This window comes from Canis lupus, chromosome X (assembly GCF_011100685.1).
Source record: "Canis lupus familiaris isolate Mischka breed German Shepherd chromosome X, alternate assembly UU_Cfam_GSD_1.0, whole genome shotgun sequence".
Lineage (NCBI taxonomy): Eukaryota > Metazoa > Chordata > Mammalia > Carnivora > Canidae > Canis > Canis lupus.
In genome coordinates, this window is record NC_049260.1 from 43,302,330 (window position 1) to 43,325,959 (window position 23,630).

The window sequence follows — 23,630 nt, forward strand, 5'->3', positions numbered from 1 at the left end:
TTTTTCTAGCTAAGTCCCCTTAGACAAGGGAAACAAAAGTGAAATTAAATGTTGAGACCACATCAAATAAAAAGCTCTGCAAAGTGAAGGAAATAATAAACAAAAATAAGAGGCTACCTATGGAATGGGAGAAGATATTTGCAAATGACACATCTGATAAAGGGTTAGTATCTAAAATATATAAAGAACTGACACAACTCAACACCTAAAAAACCAATAACCCAATTAAAAAATGGGCAGAAAACTGTGGAAGGAACCTCGGTGTCCAACGAAAGATGAATGGATAAAGAAGATGTGGTTTATGTATACAATGGAATATTACTCAGCTATTAGAAATGACAAATACCCACCATTTGCTTCAACGTGGATGGAACTGGAGGGTATTATGCTGAGTGAAGTAAGCCAGTCGGAGAAGGACAAACATTATATGTTCTCATTCATTTGGGGAATATAAATAATAGTGAAAGGGAATATAAGGGAAGGGGGAAGAAATGTGTGGGAAATATCAGAAAGGGAGACAGAACGTAAAGACTGCTAACTCTGGGAAACGAACTAGGGGTGTTGGAAGGGGAGGAGGGCGGGGGGTGGGAGTGAATGGGTGACGGGCACTGGGTGTTATTCTGTATGTTAGTAAATTGAACACCAATAAAAAAAAAATAAAAAAAAATGGGCAGAAAACATGAAAGACATTTCTCCAAAGAAGACATCCAGATAGCCAACGGATACATGAAAAGATGCTCAACATCATTCATCATCAGGAAAATGCAAATCAAAACATCAATGAGATATTACCTCACACCTGTCAGAATGGCTAAAATCAACAACACAAGAAACAGCAGGTGTTGGCGAGGATGTGCAGAAAGGGGAACCCTCTTACACTGTTGGTGGGAATCCAAACTGGTGCAGCCACTCTAGAAAACAGTATGGAGGTTCCTCAAAAAACTAAAAATAGAACAACCATAGGATCTAGTAATTCCACTACTGGCTATTTACCCAAAGAAAATGAAAATACTATTTTGAAAAGATACATGCACCTCTATGTTTATTGTAGCATTATTTACAATAGCTAACTATCCATCCGTAGACAAATGAATAAAGAAGATGTGGTATATACACACAATGGAATATTATTCAACCATAAAATCAATGAAATCTTACCATTTACAACAACATGGATGGATCTAGAGGGTAAGATACTAAGTGAAATAAATCAGTCAGAAAAAGAAAATACCATGTGATTTCACTCTTGTGTAGAATTAAGAAACAAAACAAATGAACAAATAAAAAATAGACAACCCAAAAAGTATAGAGAACAAACTAGTGGTCACCAGAGGGAGATGGTTGGGGGATCGGTGAAATAGGTGAAGGAGATTAAGAGTACACTTATCATGATGAGCACTGAGTAATGAATATAATAGTTGAATCACTATATTGTATACCTGAAACTAATATGATAGTGTATATTAATTATACTGGAATTAAAATAATAAATTAAAAATTAAAAAATAAAAAGGGGGCCCTGGCTCCACAAAGAATGCAAGATAAAAGGAATGGAAACTTACTTTCAAAATTACAGATTCTATAGCTGTATTGTTCTGTTTTATCCGACTCCAGGCCTTTACAATATCTACCACAAAATCTTCCACTGCTGAGCAGAGGAATCTGCAAAGATAAGATATATGGCACAATATGACATGGAAAATTAGATCCAGAGCCCTTCTCTCTTATGAAGTCCATCTTCCACCTTCTCTTTCTCTTTTCCGATCTATCTTCTCTCTCTCTCTTTCCTCTCCCCCTTTCTTTTCCATTTCTTCATGTACATATGATCAAATACATGAGTACTTAAACGAGTTTAACTAGAACTTCTTAGTCCTAAATTCAGAATTTCCAGAAATGAAAATTCAGTTGATACAACTTGGGTCAAGTTTTGACCCTGGGTCAAATCAGTTATGGTCCAAGAGCCCATATAATTTAGTACAAACATAATGACTTTGGGAAGACTGTCCCAGGGTGAGTGTGTATCAAAGGCAGATATGACAGACTGGTGAGGAACCATCCAAAGAGTCCCAGGAAGAATGAATGACTCACATCTTTGGAAAGGCAGAATGTGTTGTTTAGGCTATGAGAAAGTAGCTGCCATCATTTCTATGGAGACCTTTCCTAGTGTCTGATAGAAAGCAAGGTGTCCCTACTGTAGGGAGTAATGTTATGCTCTTGAATACTGTGGAATGCTCTTTCCCTTCTGTAATCCTTCTCTCAAATCTCTGGCTTGTAATTTTGTCTTTTTGGAATAGCAGTGGTCCTTACCTCAATCTCATCTATTTTTTCCTAAACTTTCCATTTAGGAGGTTTGAGTTGGGAGAAATCTGATATTTTCCTTGGCCTCAATACCCCAAACTATCAAAATGAGCTCCTTTTTGGACTGAAGAATAGCTCACAAAGGGGAAAAAGATACCTCAATTTGAAAGCCAAAGGAATACTGACCTGGTTGCGATGATCATCTCTGTAGGGTACTTGGCCTTCAGGATTTTGTTCAGCTCAGTGGTTGCAGATTCTAGATATTGGATGGCAGCAGCCTAGGAAAAAGAGTGTTCAACTCTGGAATCTTTGCACTGGGACATAGTCTGCTGCTCATTCTTATCCCCTCATTATTTCCTACTGACTCTTTAACAACAACTCAACTGCCTCTCTGAAAATAATCATAATCAAAAATTCTTGTTGATGAGGCCCATAGATAATCTTAGATCTGTGGTCATTCTGAAAATAAGAGATGTATATTGTTTACTCTCATTTAAATAATTCTCAAAAACTCATGGAGGTAACTTTTTGTTCCATGTTTTAAATGAAAATATAATCTCATATTGCATAGCTAGTAAATAATAGATCTGGAATCTGAACCCACATCTTTCCAATGCCAGAGTGTTACCTCTTATTATAATAATATTAGTAATAATAATAGAATTCACTTATATAGTACTTACTATGTAAGTACTTACCAGGCTCTGTTCTAAGCTAGATATAAATATTTTCTCATGTAATCCTTATAACAACCCCATTACACAGAATAGCAAACTGAGGCACAGGAAAGAGGTAGCTAATAAATGGCAGCACCAGGATTTGATTCTAGGTAGTCTGGCTCTTGAGTCTGTGTTCTTTTTTTTTTTTCTGGGCTTCTCGCCCAATGTGGGGCTTGAACTCATGATCCTGAGACTGAGAGTTGCATGCTCTACCAATGGAGCCAGTCAGGTGCTCTGACTCTGTATTCTTAATTACAGCTTCTACTCCACCCTCTCCCATCACCTCTCTATATTCAAACATCTACCAAGTCCTGATGATTCTATCCCTCCCATATGTCTTAAATATGTCCACTTCTTATCCCTGTTACCACTTCACCAGTCCTAATCACCATCATCTTTTGCCTAGACAATTGCAGCATCTCCTCTCTTTTCTCCTTGTCTCTAGTCTTTATTTCTACAACTGTTTTCCCATGTACTATGGAACTCTTCTGCTAAAAACCCTTCCATTAGATAGCAGAATGGATAAATGGACAAATATGTAAGGCAAATATAGTGAAATGTGAATGGCAGACTCTACCATTTTATTTTATTTTACCATTTTATTTTATTTTTAATTTAAATATATATGTTTGTATACTTATTGGCATTATATATCTCAAATTTTAATAGAATGCCTAATAATGTGTACTGTGATATACATATAGTAGATAGCCATTTAAATGTCATTTATATTGAAATAAGCCTTTTTATGTCTTTGAAAGTTATATCCTGCAGGCTAGAGTCCTAATTAATTCTACTATAGAGTTCGAGAAGCTAGTATGTTTGAAAATTCTCAAAATAATGTAAGAAAAAAATCCTTCTATAATTCTCATTAGGATAAATTTATAGCCCAAATTTCCTACCATGGATTACTGGGTTCTTCCTGGCCTGGCCCCTGATTGCTTTTCCGGCCTCATCTTTAGTAATTCTCCCTGCATATCTCCTCCCTGACCCTTATGCTTTAGCCATTAATAAATGTATGTGAATATTCCATTCCATTCTGTGAATATTCTATGCTCTGTCTGCTTTTGGAACAACACATACTATTCCATCTGTTTGGAACAGGCTTCCTCTTTCTTCGTATCCTGGTTAACTCTCTCTAGTCCTTCAATCTCTTCTGAAATGGTGCTTCTGAGAAGTTTTCCTTGATCTTCCCCAGACTCGGTTTGGTACATCTGCTGGGTGTTTCCACCCCTGTCTACTTCCTTATATACTAACACTCATACTACTTTATTAAAATTATTATTTCTACCACTAAACTATGAACTCCATGACAGTGTGAACTATGTCATTCTTTTTTACCACTAGTACATAAGAACAGTCCCTAGAACACATAGTAGGTAATCAATAAATATTTCCATACATATTTTGAATGAATGAAGTAAATGGCTGAATGAATTATATCTCCAATGCCTAACACAGTTCTTAGTAAAAGCTGCTGATTGACAAGTCTAAAACCCCCCCATGATCTCATCCTCATTGAGCCCATGGGCAATATGAAAGCTTCTCTAGTTTTTACTTGTTATTTCACTATGCCACAAAGGCCACAAAGGCCTGAATTATAGCTGGGCAGTAGTTACCTCAAATCGGGGTACATCCATTTCAACCTGTCCTCTTAGCAATGGGGTTTGTCTGGGAGTCTCACGGATCATCACACTCCATCTGAAATGAAGGTCAAAGACAGATATTTAGGGCTCTGTTTCATCACAGGCTGTCATCAAAGCTTCATGTGTCAAGAAAAAAGTCAAAATGTTTATATGGTGAGGGAAGATGAGTTGTAGACATACTCACACTCTCAGGTCACCTGATCTCAAGATATACTATAAGTGGGAGCCTCTGCCTCATGACTTCTCAAGGTCAGTATGATGGAAAGAATTCCATCATAGGGTCAGAGGGCAGTGCTTCTAAACCAGAGAGGTAACTATATCAAGATCACCTCAGATGATTTTGTAAAATGCATATACCAGGGTCCTACTCAAGACCTGAATATGAGTCTTTGTGGTGGGATCAGCTTGGTACCTTGAAAAAGCTTCCCAGAATATCCTTATGGGCAGCCATAAATCAAATACTATGACCCAGCATTGAAAGTCTTTCTTCTCAGGAGATATGATGGTAATACTCATTCTTCTCTAGAGCAGAGACCATGTATGCCAAGTGTTTTTGAACCCTATTTTTAAAAATTTCTTTGAAAAACTGATGAAGCTACAGAATAGTTTCTATACTATTCTAGAATAGAATAGAAATATAGAAACACTCCCAAGAAAAAATATGCTTACATAGATAATTAACTATGCAATTTGAAGGAGGTTCACAGAACCTTTAAAATTTACTTGTGGGGCTCCTGGTTTAGGATCTTTTAAGTTTGAAGAGGGGCTTTAGTGATGTCCAAAGGATACATGGTAGACCCGGACTTCTTCATAGATAAGGCCTTCCCAAGCTGCCCTGCACTGAAGCCAGAGAGGAAATGAGGCTCTGTGCGGGAGGTTAGAACATTCATGGTTGAGATTATGTAACTGAGAGTAACTGATAGGGGACTAGAATAGATACAATGACCTGATCTTTCAGCCACTCACCGGTCTAGAATCCTCACACTAGCCTGCTCCACTTTGTTGAGGATGGTCACAGGTGACTTGTTTTTGTTCCAGAATGCACCCCAGCCTAGGACGCGGGCCAGATCATTGCCGGTTCCAAGTGGGATGACTGCCAACTGACACTACAAAAACAAAACCAGGCACCTTTTTCAGAGAATCCTACCAAGATCCACCCATAAAAGAACCTTGGGAAAGATTGTCTCAAAGCAAGTGGTAATAAGAGACTTTTGAATTTAGGAAGCGTAATAGGAAGATATCTGATGCTGAGTGAACTTTTTCCTAAGAAGTTTGACATCACTCTTGGCAATATAGAACCTACTCAGTAAAGGGGAAAGTTGGAATATGCCAATAATTTATAGCCATGCTTATGATAGAGAAGTATAGCCACAAATTTCTAACAAGGCTTGGCCAAGGAGAAAAGGTGCCTTGGGAGACAAAGCTACTAGAGTCAGAAGAGTACGGAGCTGTCTAGGGAGAGGTAAGTTTTTGCTACTCTTGGGACTCAGAGAAGAAATTCAATGGCCTCAGGAGGAGAAGGAAATTGGTGCTTGAATGTGGCCCGAAGCCACTTCTTTTTTGGCTGCTCTCCTCCCCTTTAAATCTTTACTCTGGGGCCTGAGGAGTAAAGCACTGCTCATCCCTTCTGCTAACTACCTCATTTCTCCTTCCCACAGAAAATGGTTTAGGTGAGAAAGCTTAGATTGAGAATTTGTCTGTCAGATTGACTATGAAACCACTAGAAAACGTGTGATATAGATAAGGAGAGTGAAGACCAGGGACTTTTGGGGATGAGCAGTTCCATACACCCAGTCTCCCTAGCAATGGCTAAACTGAGTCAGCTAGGAACTTACCCTTTCATGTAATCCAAAGGCATCGATCAGAGATAAGACCCAGCTCACACTGCCATCTCCACCACAAACTACAATGCGAAAACGAGCAAAATTCTTGAACATGCATAGGCTGAAAGAAAGAGGGGAAAAGGAGTCATTTTGTGAACTGCTAAGTTTTACAACTCTGCTATACTGTATCAGGAGCTAAGGACTACTGCTTCTGCATCCTGCTAACCAGGCTAACTGCCTTCTTTACTTAGCTCCTACCTCTCTGTACCCATCATCACAGGCAATCCTGGAGATGAGGCCTTGCTTCATTCCACCCTCTTGTATGCTTAACCTTGCTCTGGAAGCTACTAGTAACCTAGCTATACCTACCTGATAAGCCCCAAGAAGAATGCCTTGCACAGTGGCCAGTGGCTTCACAGAAACCAGAGCTGAACAGCCAGATGCTCCCTAAGTAAAACAGGCCTAGAGTGGAGATATGTTTATTTGGCCCCAGTAAAGAATGAGGGACAGGAAAGGTAAACAGCAACATCCATTTGCCTCTTCCTCTGAGGTCAGGAGACAAAGTTAGACTTCTTCCAACCAGGAAAGGTGGAACAAATCTGAGAGCAGGCCATGGGCTTGAAGGGACTTCTGGGATAGGGCTAAAAGTCCTCCAACTAGACAACCCCAAATGCTCTAAAGTTATGTGCCCATGTCCTGACTTGAAAAAATATATCTTTCCTTCCCAGGTACTAGAATGGATTCCAGGAAACCTATCTTAGTCTAGAATGTATAGATCGAAGAGTCTCTTCTATATACCCAACTATATCCCTTAGCCCACGCTTACCCGGCTTCAGGTCCACCCTTTGACAGGTCAAAAACTTGAGATGGGTTAAGGTATTGTTTGAATTTTCGGAGGAAGACGATCCCTTGGTGATCGCCACTTTTGGAGTTGATGAAGATGAGAAGGGGACATGAACAGGCTGATGACCAATCAAGGTTCCAGAAGTCTGAAGATACTACTAATTGGCCTGATATATGCACGCAACAAAAAGGAAAGGAGAAAAAAGAAAGGGGCCGTTGAGATGGAAACAAGACATGACTTGATATCACATTTTGCAACGACTTTTTAAAAACAGCTTTATTGAGGTATAATTGATATACAAAGAACTGCACATATTTAATGTATACAATTTAATGAGTTTAGATATATGTGATATAATCACCACAAACAAGGCAAAAGATATATCCAACAACTCTCAGAGTTTCCTTATGCTCCGGTCTCCTGAGACTGAGAAGCAGAGGGAAATTGAGAACACAAACCAAAGGCTGCTTTCATTTAATGTCTGCCCAGCTGTTGCCAGGCAAACAACATTTGTTGAGCAATTACTACATGCCAGTCATCATGCTAGAAACTGTAGGGATATAGCTTCTGCCCTCAAGCTGGGGGAATAGACTCATATATAATAGTATGTTAGAACACAAAAATTAAGGAAATTAGTGCTACAACAAAGGATTAATAAAACACTGTGGGGAAACTGAAGAAGGAGAGGGTTGAGAGCCCAAGGGGAGGATCAGAGTACCAATTAATCCTCTCTTTGCCTGGGATAGCTCAGTTCCCATAGTGAGAAGATACCAGGTAAGGGGTTTGGGGGGGGGGCTGTCTTTTAGCCAGGAGCTAATGACAGAACATATCAATGTTGGAGGAAGGAGGGAGGTTTAATCACTCCTCTAAGGCTCTGGCAGAGCAATCCCAGTTATCACACCAACTTTCAGGGGAAATAATACTATAGGGAAATTGTCTGAACAAGAGAGAGGCTTTTAATAATCCCTAACTCTGAAGTTCCCTATAGGAAAGTGGAGTTATAGCAGTCTAAATTGCCAATACCTGCCAGCTTATGCTAAGTCTTAGAACCTGTTGACAGGGAGACAGGCAGTGAGCAATGGCTCCCTATGAGATGGTAGACAAATCATGAGCCCCTAAACTCTGAGCTTGTGACTTGCCAGGTATACCCCAGCAAAAATAAATGCAAAAGGCAAAAGGCATGTGGCCCACTCCTGAATGGTGCAGGGCACAGGGATGGAGGTGGGTTGAGATTTCCCATTTGTTGTAACCTGGGTGAAAGGAAGCCTGGAGGGATACTGTTGACATGAGCAGATTTCATGGCTGTTTTGCCTGGAAAACCTAAAGCAGGCTTCCTCTATGGGCCAATACCTACTCACTGGCCAGGAGAACTTTTTTAAAAAATATATTTTATTTATTTATTCATGAGACACACACACACACACACACACACACACACACACACAGAGGCAGAGACACAAGCAGAGGAAGAAGCAGGCTCCATGCAGGGAACCTGATGTGGGACTCGATCCCAGGACTCCAGGATCACGCACTGGGCCGAAGGCAGGCGCCAAACTGCTGAGCCACCCGGGGACCCCTGGCCAGGAGAACTTGAAGGCATCCTAAGCTGGTCAGCCAGCCAGGCACCAAATTTTCAGGGCTCGCTAGGACTCACAGCTATAAGGGGAGTCTGTTATTCCCTTCAGTAGCATAGCTTGGAAATAGTTACCCTTCCTGAACACATCCAAAGGAAGTACCCTGTTATACTATATGTTGGCAAATTGAACTCCAATGAAAAAATATACAAAAAAATAAAAAAAAAACAGTTGTTTTACAAAAGGTAATATGTTGATGCAATGGTAGTTAAGACATTCATTCATTCAACAAATATGTATTGAGGGCATTCTCTGTGCTTGTCCTTCTTATGTTCTGAGAAAACAGTGGTGGGCAAGATAGAAATAGTTTCTGCTCCTATGGAACTTATATTCTAATGGTGGGAGGCACAACATAATGAAGAAATATAGAAAATAATATGATATGAAGAAAAAGAAGTCAGGGAAATGGGATGGAGACTAAAGGGGGTGTTATTTTAGAGTAGTCAGGGATAGGTTCTCTGGGGAGGTGATATTTGAGACTTGAACAAAGTGAAAAAGTGAACAATACAGATACAGGGGAAAAGAATTTTTGGGGCAGAAGAAAGAATAAGGCTAGGACCCAGAGAAGGGAGACTTAGATGTCTGAGGCCCACTGAATAGAATGGCATGACTGTTGTGGAGTGAGTGAGAGGTTAAGTAGCAGAAATGAGGTCAGAGAGATGACAGGAACCATATAAAATTACAAGATGTTAGATAAAGCAGTTAAAAAATAAGGGTGAGACTGTTTTAATATGGTACAAAACATTAGGGATCAGGTCACAAAATATATGATGAAAATCATCAATAAAGGTAGTATCTTTTAATGTTAATTTAATTTAATTTTTTTAGAGAGAGAGTACATGTGCACACACACAGGTGGAAGGGGTATGGCTGTGGGGGAGGGACAAAGGGAGAGGGAGAGAATCTTAAGTAGTCTCCACACTCAGCAAGGAGCCCCATCTCATGACCCAGAGATCATGACCTAAGCCAAAATCAAGAGTCAGGCACTTAACGATTGAGCCACCTAGGCACCTCTAAAAAAATGTAGTATCTTTTTATGTGCTTGCTCCCCTACCAACCAACAATGCCAGCCCCAGCTCATGACCTGGCCTCAGATTTACCTCCCCTTTATTTGAGAACCTGATTCTGCTCAGTGCATCTTTTCTTTATTCAGCAATCTCCTGCTTATACTCTGTATGTGATCATGTGACTTTGGGTATGTACTCCAATGAAAGGATTTATGGAAACAGGTTCATGCTAACATCTAGTGGAAGTGTGAGCTGTGCTTAGAAGTAAGGACTCTCCTTTCAGGGGTCCGAGAATAGACCTGTTTATGCCCAATGATTTTTAACACGATGGGTTAGTCAGTCTCTAAAGGTGAGGCAACAGTGGCAATGAGACTAACTACCATGAGCTGTTTGGGCCTCCATTTCCTTATCTGCAAAGTGAGCCTTCAAAAAACTAACTTGTTTCCTAGTGTTGAGATGAAAATGGGCTATGTGTTACAATGATGAGAAAAGGAAATATAAATTGTTTCTTAAAAGTGAAAAGATGACCAAACTCACCCATAAATAAGAAAGATACTAATTAAAACTAGGCGACTGTATCATTTTTTTTAATTCAGAAGATTGGCAAAAATAAAAAAATAGATGATACACTTGATTGAGGAAGAGATGGAAAATATGAACTCTCAGTCAGTGACACAAGCCCTATGGGCAGCAATTTGACAGCATCTATGAAAATTACAAATGTCTATGTATTATGACCCAGTAGTTACACTTCTGGGAATTTTTCCTATAGATGTATATGTAAAATGACCTGTATTAGATTATTCATGGAGTGTTGTTATAACAGAAGACTGAAAACTACCAAATTATCCACCAATAAAGGACTTGTCAAATAAATTATGGTATGTATCCATATAATGGGATATCTTGTAGCTGTTAAAAGGAATGAGGAGCAACCTTTTGTTGATGCAAAAAGATCTCCAAAATATACTATGAAGGAGAAAAAAAGCAACATCCAGAGGAATGTGTATAGTATTAAAAAGGGGAGGGATAAGAATATATGTTTATATTCACTAGTATATACAGGAAGAAATACTGGAAACTATTCAATAAACTAATGGCAGTAGTCAACTTTCTGTGAGTGGGGATGGGGTGGGGCTATTGGAGATTGAGAAGATTGAGAGTAAGGATAGTAAGTTTTTTTATTAAATATTATGTGCTTATATATTTCTATTTATTTATTTACTTATTTATTTATGATAGTCACAGAGAGAGAGAGAGAGAGAGAGAGAGAGAGAGAGAGAGGCAGGCTCCATGCAGGGAGCCCGACGTGGGATTCGATCCCGGGTCTCCAGGATCGCGCCCTGGGCCAAAGGCAGGCGCCAAACCGCTGCGCCACCCAGGGATCCCCTATATTTCTATTTTTTAAAAAATTTGAGCTATGTGAATATATTAACTAGTCAAGAATTAAATTAAGAAATAGGAAAAATAATTATGCTATTGTTATCTATAGATTAAATAGCCATGAGGTTGTAACTGAAATCATTTGGCAGCTTGGAGTGTGGGCTGCCTTCTGCAGTATACTTCCACAACAGAATGCAGCTGTGTACCACAAGCTGGTTGCCCTCCAGATTTATTCACTAACCTATAGCAAACATCTTAACTTCTCTGGGTGTATGCTTCTCAGCCTTTTGGCTAAGATCAAGTGTAGTAACTTTTCTGGGTGTTCATTTCTCCCTATGTGCAACAGCATCATGTTGCAATGATGAATAAAATAATCCAGGATGGAGGTGGAAAACTGAGATAAAGAGAAAATGCTATAATTCACTCAAACTCAAACTTCAGTGTCAAACCTAATTTGGTCACAGATGGGAAGACAAAGGGAAGCAGTGCTGGTAAAAAGCTATTCCTAGGAGAAGACAAGAGCAGCCCTGTCTAACATTTCCTCCAGAGTTAGAGAACATCTGAATTTGAGCAAAGCCAAATTTGCCAAGAGTATATTGTGACCAAGGTGACAAAATTGTGTGGCATCATGGGCTGGAATGTAGCAATGTTAGGCAGATTCATAACCAGGTAAGTGTGCCCACAAAGTTGCTTTTGAATAGGCTGATGTTAACTGTAAGGGAGTTTCCTGTACTACTTAGTAATTTTAATCAACAATTCAAATGAAAACATAGAAGTCTGGCTTCTCAACTTTGAAGAGCTCAAAACTGGAGGGAGAACCATTGGATGCAGAATCAAGACTGAAAAATAACCTCAAGGGTCAGACGGGTCAAAGTCAACAAGATGAAAAGGGGATAAATGTGAAGCTTGGATTTTAGGCTCAAGGACATAAATCATACCAGAACAGGACAATAGGAACTTCGTCTGGCAGCATCAAGTATGAAAAGGGCTTAGAGGATTTAGTTGACTTTAAACTCCAGATGACTCAACATCCTGAAAGAGCCTTTCAAAAAACAAAAACAAAGACAAAAAAACTTCATGCTTATGCTTCTTTGAGCTGCATTAATACAACCACAGTGCCCCCAATACAGGGAGCCTATAGTCTCTCTCAAATTTGTTCAGTTCATATCACTAAAGGGTGTTAAATTAGTGTAAGGATGGCTTACTGATCCCCTTCCTGTATTTTAAAACCATCCCTAACAAATGTCAGTTCATCTAACCTTCATAATGCACCTGAGTACAACTGTTATTGAAAGAAAGTCTCTCAAGAGTGAGATTCAATTGGATCAAGATTGCAGATGACTAGAAGGAAAGGCTCAAAACTATACATTAAATGGGACATTAAATGAGATATTATACAAAAAGAATGGCTTAACTCAGTAGCTTCTAAGCAATAATATTATGTCATTGTTGGAAAGCAAAAGAAAGTAGCAATGCCATTAGTTGATGATCTATAACAAGAATAAGAAGTGATATAGGATAAGAAAACTAAAAAGCCCAACTTCCATAAGGATAGGAAGCACAGAGCCTGTTGGGCTAATTACAAAGAAGAGGTTACAGCCCCTTAATACCCATTTGGGGTGATTGGTGGAATGCTGAGGTGGGCCTCCTTCATTCTGCTAAGGCATCTTCCCTAGATCTCCCTGTTGGGGTGAGCAAAGTCAGATTCAAGACTATATTGGCTTTCATAGCAGCTTGAGTTTTCTTGGCTGACTAGTTTGCCACTCTTTCACTTCTATCAATCCCATTTTCCTGCTAGTCCCTTCCTTCTCCTAACCAATCAAGCATCTCTTATTTACCAAGCCATTTACCTCATCACCTCTCCTGCTATCTGGTAGGTGACTTTATGTGAGTAAACATTTGAGTAGATCTGAGAATAATATATGCATGCATCCTTGAGTGAAGTTAGCGTTGGGTCTATGGAGGTCATTATGGGAATATGTGAGTATGCTTGCCTGCAGAAACCTGTGTGGATGGCTCATTCCCTGTACCAATGTCTATATGGATGTATCTGTATTAGGGTTAGAAAATGAACTGGAAGAGACTAGAGTGGGTCTGAGTGTGTGTATATGTATGTGCACACCTGTGCACATGTGCTATGTCTAGTTCTAAAACTCTGTTGTAATCACTACAGAATCCTTGCCTCTTTCTGTTCTCTAAGGAAACTATATACTTTTCTTTGCTGTCAGCTAATGCTAGTTCTTCCTTGGCAACAAAGTGGGCAGCAAGCATCAATACGGAGATAATTTTTAAGTCAATGAAATGCTGGTTCACTAATCACTTCCCGACCAGTGGACATCACACATGTCAGAAATGGCTAAATTAGCATATTAGTGAAATATGAATGAAAACATTCTGGGAAAGGCTTGAACTTTCCCCTCCAGTAAGTGAAATTGACCATATATAGAGTGAAGCTAACCATACACAAACTGAAATTAATGGGCAGTGTATCTCTCTGCTGGCTTAGTGAAACAGTAGTGTGTCACTTGGTAAATATATTAGATTTCTAAATACCTTAGTGTTGGTAAAATAGGTCAGCTCTTTTTAGCTGTGATATGTGATTTTGATCTTGACAGCTCCCATTATTTAATAATGAGTAATGGGAGAAGCAAATGAACAATTCAGTGGTAAAAAGAAGAGTCTCTCGGGAGCAAAGGAAAAGTGGGGAAGTAGAGGTATGCTCAAAAAGGTATTGTTAGCAATTGCTAAAGAGTGAATTATCCCTGAAGGGGTCTATAGCTTTCATTAGGCTAGAAGACTAGTGATTTAATTTGGTTGTCCTTTGGGTCTATGTTTCTTGATATTTAGGCCCTTTACGTATTTTCCCTTATCCTCATCAGGGCAGGTTGGGGTAATAACCATGCTAGTTTCAGATTTGGAGATGACTTTGGTGTTAGTTTCTATTCTAAAAATAACATAACCTAGGCCTTTATGTACTTTATCCTTGCCCACCTGTATGCAAGCAAACTTATTTTATGGATTATCTAATGTCTGAAAGTCATGAAAAAGTTGGAATCAATTCTGAAAATTCAAAAACAATTGAGACAGAGCCTACAGAGAACATGCCCACATACATATATACCATGAACATCAATAGTCATTATCCCAAAGGTCTCAAAAGAAACATGAACTGTCTCTACATATATGCACATTCCTACTCCCCCAAAATATTTGACTGGTTGAGAATAATAATTTAATTTAAAAATTTCCCCAGTCTTAGCACCTTCCCTCCCTCCCCAATGAAATATATTCTGAAGTTAAAGTTTAGGTACTCACCATCTCCTTTAGGGTCGCTAAGGGCAGTGGGAGGAATGACTGATGTTCGATGACTCCCAAACCAGCATTCCTTGGAAAACCGTCTCTGGCAATCATCATGCACCTGAAATGACAATAGAAGAACAGAGAAAAAAAGGAAGGGGGAGATAAAAGGATATAATTGATTAGTCTTGAGTTCCAGTTCCAAGATTTGAGTCCCCAATGTTAAAATCTCCCTTGCTAAGATTTGGTGCCATACACATTCCCCTGTCTCAACTTGGGCACACTCTTTCCACCTACAGTCTGCACTATCCCTGAAGGTGGCCTCTGAACTCTGTTTCTTTCAAAGATAGCTTTCAGACATCAGAGACATTAAGAAGACACTAGTCGTAGGGCACAATTTTAATGGCCTACAGAATAGGGAGCTTACTTGCATTTTAAGAGTGCTAATCTGGATAATATGCTATTACACTTTAACCCTTACAACTTTGTATGGTAGGGAACACATTATTAGGTTCATTTTAAAAATGAAGATACCAAAGATCAGAGAGGTGAAGAGTCTTGCTCAAGATCAAAAAATTGGGAAGTGGCACAGCTGAGATACTGTTGCCTTCCCCATAAGTGGTCATATTTCTCAAATTTCTGATATTTTTAAGTACCACTTCCTAGACAATTACACAGTTCCTAGAGGATGTGAACCTGGCTTCATTATGCAAGAGCAGTTAAAAGAGAGCCAGAGGACAACCAGAGTTTTTTTTAATTGATATATAATTAGTTGCATGTGTACAACATAATGTTTGATATTTTTATGTATTGCAAAATGATCACCACAATAAGTGTAGTTAATATCTGTCACCTTACATAATTACATTTTTTTCTTGTGATAAGAAATTTTAAGGTCTACACTCTTAGCAACTTACAAATAGGCAAAACACTATTATTAGATATAGTCACCACGCTATTCATTATATCCTGATGACTTATTTATTTTAGAATTGGAAGTTTGTATCTTTTGACCACCTTTATCTATTTTACCCATCTTCCCCTTCTCTGTATCTATGACCTCATTTTTCAAAGATTCCATATATAAATGAGATCATATAGTATTGCTCATTCTCTGACTCATTTTATGTAGCATAATGCCTTTAAGGTCCATCCATAACTGGAGGGTATTATGCTGAGTGAAATAAGTCAATCGGAGGACAAACATTATATGGTCTCATTCATTTGGGGAATATAAAAAATAGTGAAAGAGAATAAAGGGGAAAGGAGAAAAAAATGAGTGGGAAATATCAGAAAGGGAGACAGAACATGAAAGACTCCTAACTCTGGGAAACGAACTAGAGGTGGTGGAAGGGGAGGTGGGCGGGGGGTGGGGGTGACTGGGTGACGGGCATTGAGGTGGGCACTGACGGGATGAGCACTGGGTGTTATTCTATATGTTGGCAAATTGAACACCAATAAAAAATAAATTTACACACAAAAAAGGTCCATCCATGTTGTTGCAAATGGCAAGATTTCTTTCATTTTTAGGGCAAAATAATATTCCATTGCATATACATCTAGCACGTTTTCTTTATCCATTCATCCATCAGTGGACATTTAGTTTGTTTCCATATCTTGATTATTGTAAATAATGCTGTATTGAATATGGGTGTACCTATATCTTTTTGAGTCCGTGTTCTCATTTTTTTCACATAAATACACAGAAGTGGAATTGCTAGATCAGACAGTAGTTCTATTTGTAATTTTTAAAGGAAACTCTGTACTGTTTTCCATAGTGGCTGCACCAATTTACATTCTTACCAACAGTGCATAAAAGTTTCCTTTTCTTCAAATCCTCTTCAATATTTATTTCTTCTCTTTTTGATAATAGCTATTTTGACAAGTGTGAGGTAATATGTCATTGTGGTTTGAGTTGCATTTCCCTGATGATCAGTGATATTGAATACCTTTTCATATACCTGTTGTTCATCTATATGTCTTCCTTAGAAAAATATCTATTCAGATCCTCTCCTGTTTTCTAATTGGATTGTTTGTTTGCTTTTTGCTATTGAGCTGTATAATTTCTTTATTTTGGATATTTACCTCTTATCATATCTATGGTTTACAAATATTTTCTCCCATTCAGTTGGTTGCCTTTTTCTTTTGTTGATGGCTTCCTTTGCTTTGCAGAAGTTTTGTATTATTTTCCCCAAATTTCTATTTAAATTCTAGTTAGTTAAAATATAGTGTAATATTGGTTTCAGGAGTAGAATTTAGTGATTCATCAACTACATATAACTCCCAGTGCTCATCATAACAAGTGCCTTCCTTAATACCCATCACCCATTTAACCCATCCCCCACCCACATCCCTACATCAAACTTCAGTTTCTTCTCTACTATTTAGAGACTCTTGTGGTTTGGTTCCCTCTCGCTTCTTTTCCCTGACCATGTGTTCATCTGCTTTGTTTCCTAAATTTCACATATTAGTGAAATCATATGGTATTTGTCTTTTTCTGACTTATTTCTCTTAGCAGAGTATCTCTAGCTCCATCCACATCATTGCAAATGGTAAGAGTTTATTATTTTCGATGGCTGAATAGTATTCCTTTGTATATATATGACACTTCTTCTTTATCGATTCATCAGTCGATGGATACTTGAGCTCTTTCCATAATTTGGCTATTGTTGGTAATGCTGCTATAAACATCAGGGTGCAAATACCCTTAAAATATGTGCTTGTGGGATCTCTGGGTGGCGCAGCGGTTTGGTGCTTGCCTTTGGCCCAGGGCGCGATCCTGGAAACCCGGGATCGAATTCCACATCGGGCTCCCGATGCATGGGGCCTGCTTCTCCCTCTGCCTGTGTCTCTGCCTCTCTCTCTCTCTCTCTCTGTGACTATCATAAATCAATAAAAATTAAAAAAAAAAGAAGAAAAAAAACGTAAAAAAAAAAATCTGTACTTGTATCCTTTGGGTAAATACCTAGTAGTGTAATTTCTAGGTTGTAGGGTAAATCTATTTGTAACTTTTTGAGGAACCTCCATACTGTTTTCCAGAGTGGCTGCACCAGTTTGGATTCCCACCAACAGTGTAAGAGGGTTCACCTTTCTGCACATCCTCACCAACATCTGTTGTTTCTTGCGTTATTGATTTTAGCCATTCTGACAGGTGTGAGGTGGTATCTCATCATTGTTTGGATTTGTACTTCCCTAATTATAAGTGATATTTAGCATCTCTTCATGTGTCTATTAGGCATGTGTATGTCTTTTTTGGAAACATGTCTATCCATGTTTTCTGCCCATTTCTTAACTGGATTATTTGTTTTCTGGGAGTTGAGTTTAATAAGTTTTTTATATATTTTGGATACTAACCCATTTACAGATGTACCATTTGCAAATATCTTTTCCCATTCTGTAGGCTGCCTTTTAGTTATGGTGATTGTTTCCCTCACTGTGAAGAAGCTTTTTAACTTGACGAAGTCCCAATAGTTCATTTTTTGCTTTTGTTTCCTTTGCCTCTAGCAATGTGTCTAGTAGGATGTTGCTCCAATCGAGGTCAAAGAGGTTGTTGCTTGTATTCTCTTCTAGCATTTTGATGGTTTACTGTCTCACATTTAGGTCTTGCATCCATTTTTGGTTTATTTTTGTGTATGGTATAAGAAAGTGATCCAATTTCATTCTTCTGCATGTTGCTGTCCAGTTTTCAATAAGCATCATTTATTTATTGAAGAGACTCTTTTTCCATTGGATATTCTTTCCTGATTTGTTGAAGATTAGTTGATCATATAATTGTGGGTCCATTTCTGGGTTCTCTGTTCTGTTCCACTGACCCATGTGTCTGTTTTTGGGCCAGTACCATACTGTCTTGATGACTATAGCTTTGTAATATAGCTTGAAGTTTGGAATCATGATGCCTTCAAATTTGCTTTTCTTTTTCAAGATTGCTTTGGCTCTTTGGTCTTTTGTGGTTTTGTACAAATTTTAGGATGTGTTCTAGCTCTGTGAAAAATGATATTGGCATTTTGATAGGGGTTGCATTAAATATGTAAATTGCTTTAGGTAGTATAGACATTTTAACAATGTTCTTCTAATTGATAAGCATGGAATGTTTTTCTATTTTTCTGTGTGTTCTTCAATTGCTTTCATATGTGTTCTATAGTTTTCAGAGTACAGATTTTTTACCTCTTTTGTTAGGCTTATTTCTAGGTATCTTATTGTTTTTGGTGCAATTGTAAATTGGATCAAATCCCTGGTTTCTTTTTCTACTACTTCATTATCATTGTATAGAAATGAAACAGATTCTATACATTGAATTCATATCCTGCGAGTTTGCTGAATTCATGTGTTAGCTCTAGTAATTTTTTTTTTGGTGGAGTCTTCCAGATTTTCTACATAGAGTATCATGTCATCAGCAAATAGTGAAAGTTTGACTTCTTCCTTGCTGATTTGGATGCCTTTTATCTCTTTTTATTAATTGATTGCTGCAGTTAAGACTTCCAGTAATATACTAAATTGTAATTGTGAGAGTGGACATCCCTGTCTTGTTCCCGACTATAGAGGAAAAGCTTTCAGTTTTTCACCATTGAGGATGATATTGGCTGTCTTTCCTATAAGGTGCTTATGATGTTGAGATATGTTCCATCTATCCCTACTTTATTGAGGATTTTGATCAAGAATGGATGCTATATTTTGTTAAATGCTTTTTCTGGTTGTATTGAGAGGATCATATGATTTTTATCCTTTCTTTTATTAATGTGGTGTATCACGTTGATTGATTTGCAGATATTGAACCACCCCTGCAGCCTAGGAATAAATCCGTCTTGATTGTGGTGAATTATTATTTTAATGTACTGTTGGGTTTGATTTGCTAGTATCTTCTTGAGAATTTTTGCATCAATGTTTATCAGGGATATTGGTCTGAAATTCTCCTTTTTAATAGGGTTTTTGCCTGGTTTTGGGATCAAGATAATGCTGGCTTCATAGAAGGAGTTTGGAAGTTTTCTTTTCATTTCTGTTTTTTGAAGCCATTTGAGAAGGAAAGGCATTAACTCTACTTTAAATGTCTGGTAGAAGGGTGCCTGGGTGCCTGGGTGGCTCAGTTGGTTAAGTGTCCACCTTCAGTTCAGGTTATGATCTCAGGGTTCTGGGATTGAGCCCATGTCATGCTCCCTGCTCAGTAGGGGAGTGTGCTTCTCCATCTGCCCACCCCTGGTCATCCTTTCTCTCTCTTGCTCACTCTCTCTCAAGTAAATAAATAGATTCTTTAAAAATATTTTTAAAAAATAAATGTCTCATAGGATTCCCCTGGGAAGCCATCTGGCCCTCAATGTTTGTTTGTTGGGAGATTTTTTATTACTGTTCAATTTCTTTGCTGGTTGGGGGTCTATTCAAATTTTCTATTTCATCCTGTTTCAGTTTTGGTAGCTTGTACGTTTGTAGGAATTTGTCCATTTCTTCCAAATTTCCCAGTTTGTTGTCATATAGTTTTTTATAACAGTCTATTATTATTATTTGTATTTCTGTGGCATTGGTTGTGGTCTCCTCTTTCCTTCATGGTTTCATTTATTTGAATCCTTTCTCTTTTCTTTGGGTTATATCTGGCTGGGGGCTTATCACTTTTATTAATTCTTTCAAAGAACCAGTTCTTAGTTTCATTGATCTGTTCTAATTTTTGTTTGTTTCTATAATATATATTTCTGCTCTAATCTTTATTATTTCCCTTCTTTTGCTGGCTTTAAGCTTTATTTGTGATTCATTTTTTACTTCCTTTAGAAGTAAGATTAGGTTGTGTATTTGAGACTTTTCTTGCCTTTTCAGGTAGGCCTGTATTGCAATATACTTCCCTCTCAGGACTGCCTTTGCTGCATCCCAAAGGTTCTGGACTGTTGTTTTCATTTTCATTTGCTTCTATGTGTTTTTTAAATTCCTTCTTTAATTTCCTGGATAACTCATTCATACTTTGGTAGTATGTTCTTTAATCTCCATTTATTTGTGGTCTTTCCAAATTTTTTCTTGTGGTTGACTTAAAGTTTCATAGCATTGTGATCAGAAAATATACATGGTATGGTCTCAGTCTTTTTGTACTTGTTGAGGGTTGATTTGTGACTCAGTATGTGATCTACTGTGGAGAATGTTCCATGTCCACTCAAAAAGAATGTGTATTCTACTGGTTTAGAATGAAATGTTCTGGATAAAGCGGCTAAGTCCATCTGGTCCAGTGTGTCATTCAAAGCCATTGTTTCCTTATTGATTTTCTGCTTAGATGATCTATCCATTACTGTAAATGGGGTGTTAAGGTCCCCTCCCAAGTTGGGGGCATAAATATTTACAATTGTTAGATATTCTTGATGAATAGACCCCTTAATTATGATAAATGCCCCCTTTTTCATCTCTTGTTACAGTTTGATTTAAAGTCTCATTTGTCTGATATAAGTATGGCCACTCTGGCTTTCTTTTGATGGCCATTAGATGATAGATGATAGATGATAGATGATAGATGATAGATGGTTCTCCATCCCCTTACTTTCAATCTGCAGGTGTCTTTGGGTCTAAAATTAATCTCTTATAGACAGTGTATAGATGAGTCTTGTTTTTTATTCATTCTGATGCCTTATGTCTTTTGATTGGAACATTTAGTCCATTTATATTCAGAGTGACTATTGATAGATATGGATTTAGTACTGTTGCGTTACCTGTAAAGTTGGTGTTTCTGGTGATGGTCTGTTCCTTTCTAATCTTTGTTGCTTTTAGTCTTTTGTTTCTCTACTCAGAGTCTCCTTTATTATTTCTTGCAAGACTTGTTTAGTGGTCACAAACTCCTTTAGTTTTTGTTTGTCTAGGTAACCCTTTATCTCTCTTTCTATTCTGAATGACAGCCTTGCTGGGTAAAGTATTCTGCCTGCATATTTTTGCCATTTAGCATGTTGAATATATCCTGCTACTGTCTTCTGGCCTGCTAAATTTCTGCGAACTGATCTGCCATGAACTAATCTATCTTCCCTTGTATGTTAAAGACTTTTTTCCCTTGCTGCTATCAGGATTCTTTATTTGTCTGTGTATTTTGTGAATCTGAATATATGTCTTGGTGATGGCCAGGTTTTGTTTTATTTAATGGGAACTCTGTGTGCTTTTTGGATTTTGATATCTGTTTCCTTTCCTAGATTAGGGAAGTTTTCAGCTATAATTTGCTCAAATAAACCTTCTGCTCCATTTCCTTTCTCTTCTTCTGGGACTCCTATGATATGAACTTTATTACATTTTAAGGAGTCACTGAGTTCTCTAGGTCTACATTCATGATCTAATACCTTTCTTTCCCTCTTTTTTTTTCTTTCTCTCTTTTTTCAACTTAATTATTTTCCATAATTTTATCTTCTATAACACTGATTTGTTCCTCTGCTTCATCCATCCTCATTATCATTGCATCCAGTCAGTTTTGCATCTCAGTTAAATTAAATAGCATTATTTAATTTGGCCTGGCTAGTTTTTAGTTATTTTATCTCTGTAGTAAGGGATTCTCTAGTTTCTTCTATACTTTTCTCAAGTCCAGCTAGTATCCTTATGGTTATTGTTTTAAGTCCTAGTTCAGACATCTTACTTGTATCTGTAATTGATTAAATCCCTGGGTGTGACTTCTTCCTGTTCTTTCTTTCGGGGTGAATACCCTCATCTTGTCATTTTGTCTGGGTCACCGTTTTTTGTTAGGAAAGTCTATTATCTTCCTGCTCTTGAGAGTAATGGATATTAAGAAGAAGTCCAAGAAAAAAAAGGAAGCTAGATCCTACATGTGTTTTGGTCTGCTTGTTAAAAGAAGCTAGATAAAACACACACACACACACACACACACACACACACACACACACACTAGATCCTATTTCCCTTAGAGCTGAATCTGTGCAGCATTCTATGATCAAGAGACTTGGTACATGTGAATTTGTGCTGGTCTTCTGGGGGTGGGGTAGGGGGGGCTTGCTGCACTGATTCTCAGGCAGACTTGCCCTAGTTAAGATACACCTGCAGAGCGCAGGGGGGCAAGGTTTGTTGTAAGTGGCTCCAGCCTCCACTGGGTGGCGCTGTGTTGCTCACTGAGGTTATTCAGTGCTGATGGGCAGGGGGGAAAATGGCCTCACCCTGCTCTTTCCTACCTGGAGTAGGGAATTCCCACCCACCACTCTTCAGGAAGCCCTCGTAGAAGAGCAAACAATCACCCCTCTTGTGTCCCCCACTTCCACCAGATCCCTGCCTTCACCCTGTCTGCATCTAGGCTGTCTGCCTGCCAGGTTGCACAGTACTCTTGTGTTTTATCTCAGGCACTCTGCTGGATTTCAGATCTCCAAATTTCAGAGATCTGCATGACACCGATCTTCGCTGATCCTCTTGGGATGGTCTTCCTGCACTGTGGCCAGTGCCGTTTTGTCCAGGAAATTGGTTGTGCAACTGCACAGTGGTTGGGAGTTTATGGTACAGTGCAGCCAAAACCCAGCACCAAGGATTGCTGCCCTCAGCTGGTGTCTCTTTTCCATGCTAGTAACAATGGTGCCGACTGGACTTTTGTCCCTGAAGAGGTCGTGCCACCATTCCCAAATGCACTCCAAGGAGGGGAACTATTTCTCACTGCGTGACCTAGGGTGTCCTCAGACCATGCTGCCCACTCTCAGATCCCTGCCCTCCTCCACTGGAGCACTGCCAAGCCTACCAGGCATGATGCTGGTGATGGTGTGGAACTACAAAGCTTCAGATTTTGTGCTCTGCCACTTAAAAAACTTGCAGTGTTCAGCCCCTCTTCTTTTCCCAGTCAATGGTTTTGGGAAAGAGTTTTTCTTGTGTAACCACCACATGCTTACACTCTTTCTCTGTCTCTCTTTCTCTCTTGCTCCTCTCTCTATTATCAGGGCTCCCTCTCCTTTGCAGCACCTTCAGTTCCTTTCTCCCGCACAATAACTCTGGAGCTCCTACCTTCCATGATGTGGCCATTTGCTACCTCTACTTGTGCAGTTTTGC

At 38.7% G+C, this 23,630-nt stretch overlaps 1 protein-coding gene and 1 pseudogene across 1 annotated transcript in view; one reads left to right on the top strand and one right to left on the bottom strand.

Moving 5' to 3' along the window:
* DGKK (diacylglycerol kinase kappa) overlaps positions 1-23,630 on the bottom strand; it is a 97,687-nt gene that overhangs the window by 53,370 nt on the left and 20,687 nt on the right. The window contains exons 5-11 of the mRNA XM_038588790.1: positions 14,670-14,772; positions 7,313-7,496; positions 6,499-6,607; positions 5,630-5,769; positions 4,637-4,718; positions 2,485-2,576; positions 1,563-1,662 (exon numbers count right to left, since the gene is read on the bottom strand). Of these exons, the coding sequence (XP_038444718.1) occupies positions 1,563-1,662; positions 2,485-2,576; positions 4,637-4,718; positions 5,630-5,769; positions 6,499-6,607; positions 7,313-7,496; positions 14,670-14,772 (810 nt within the window). The remainder of the gene's footprint in view (positions 1-1,562; positions 1,663-2,484; positions 2,577-4,636; positions 4,719-5,629; positions 5,770-6,498; positions 6,608-7,312; positions 7,497-14,669; positions 14,773-23,630) is intronic.
* Positions 11,626-11,794, top strand: LOC119868665 (annotated as a pseudogene).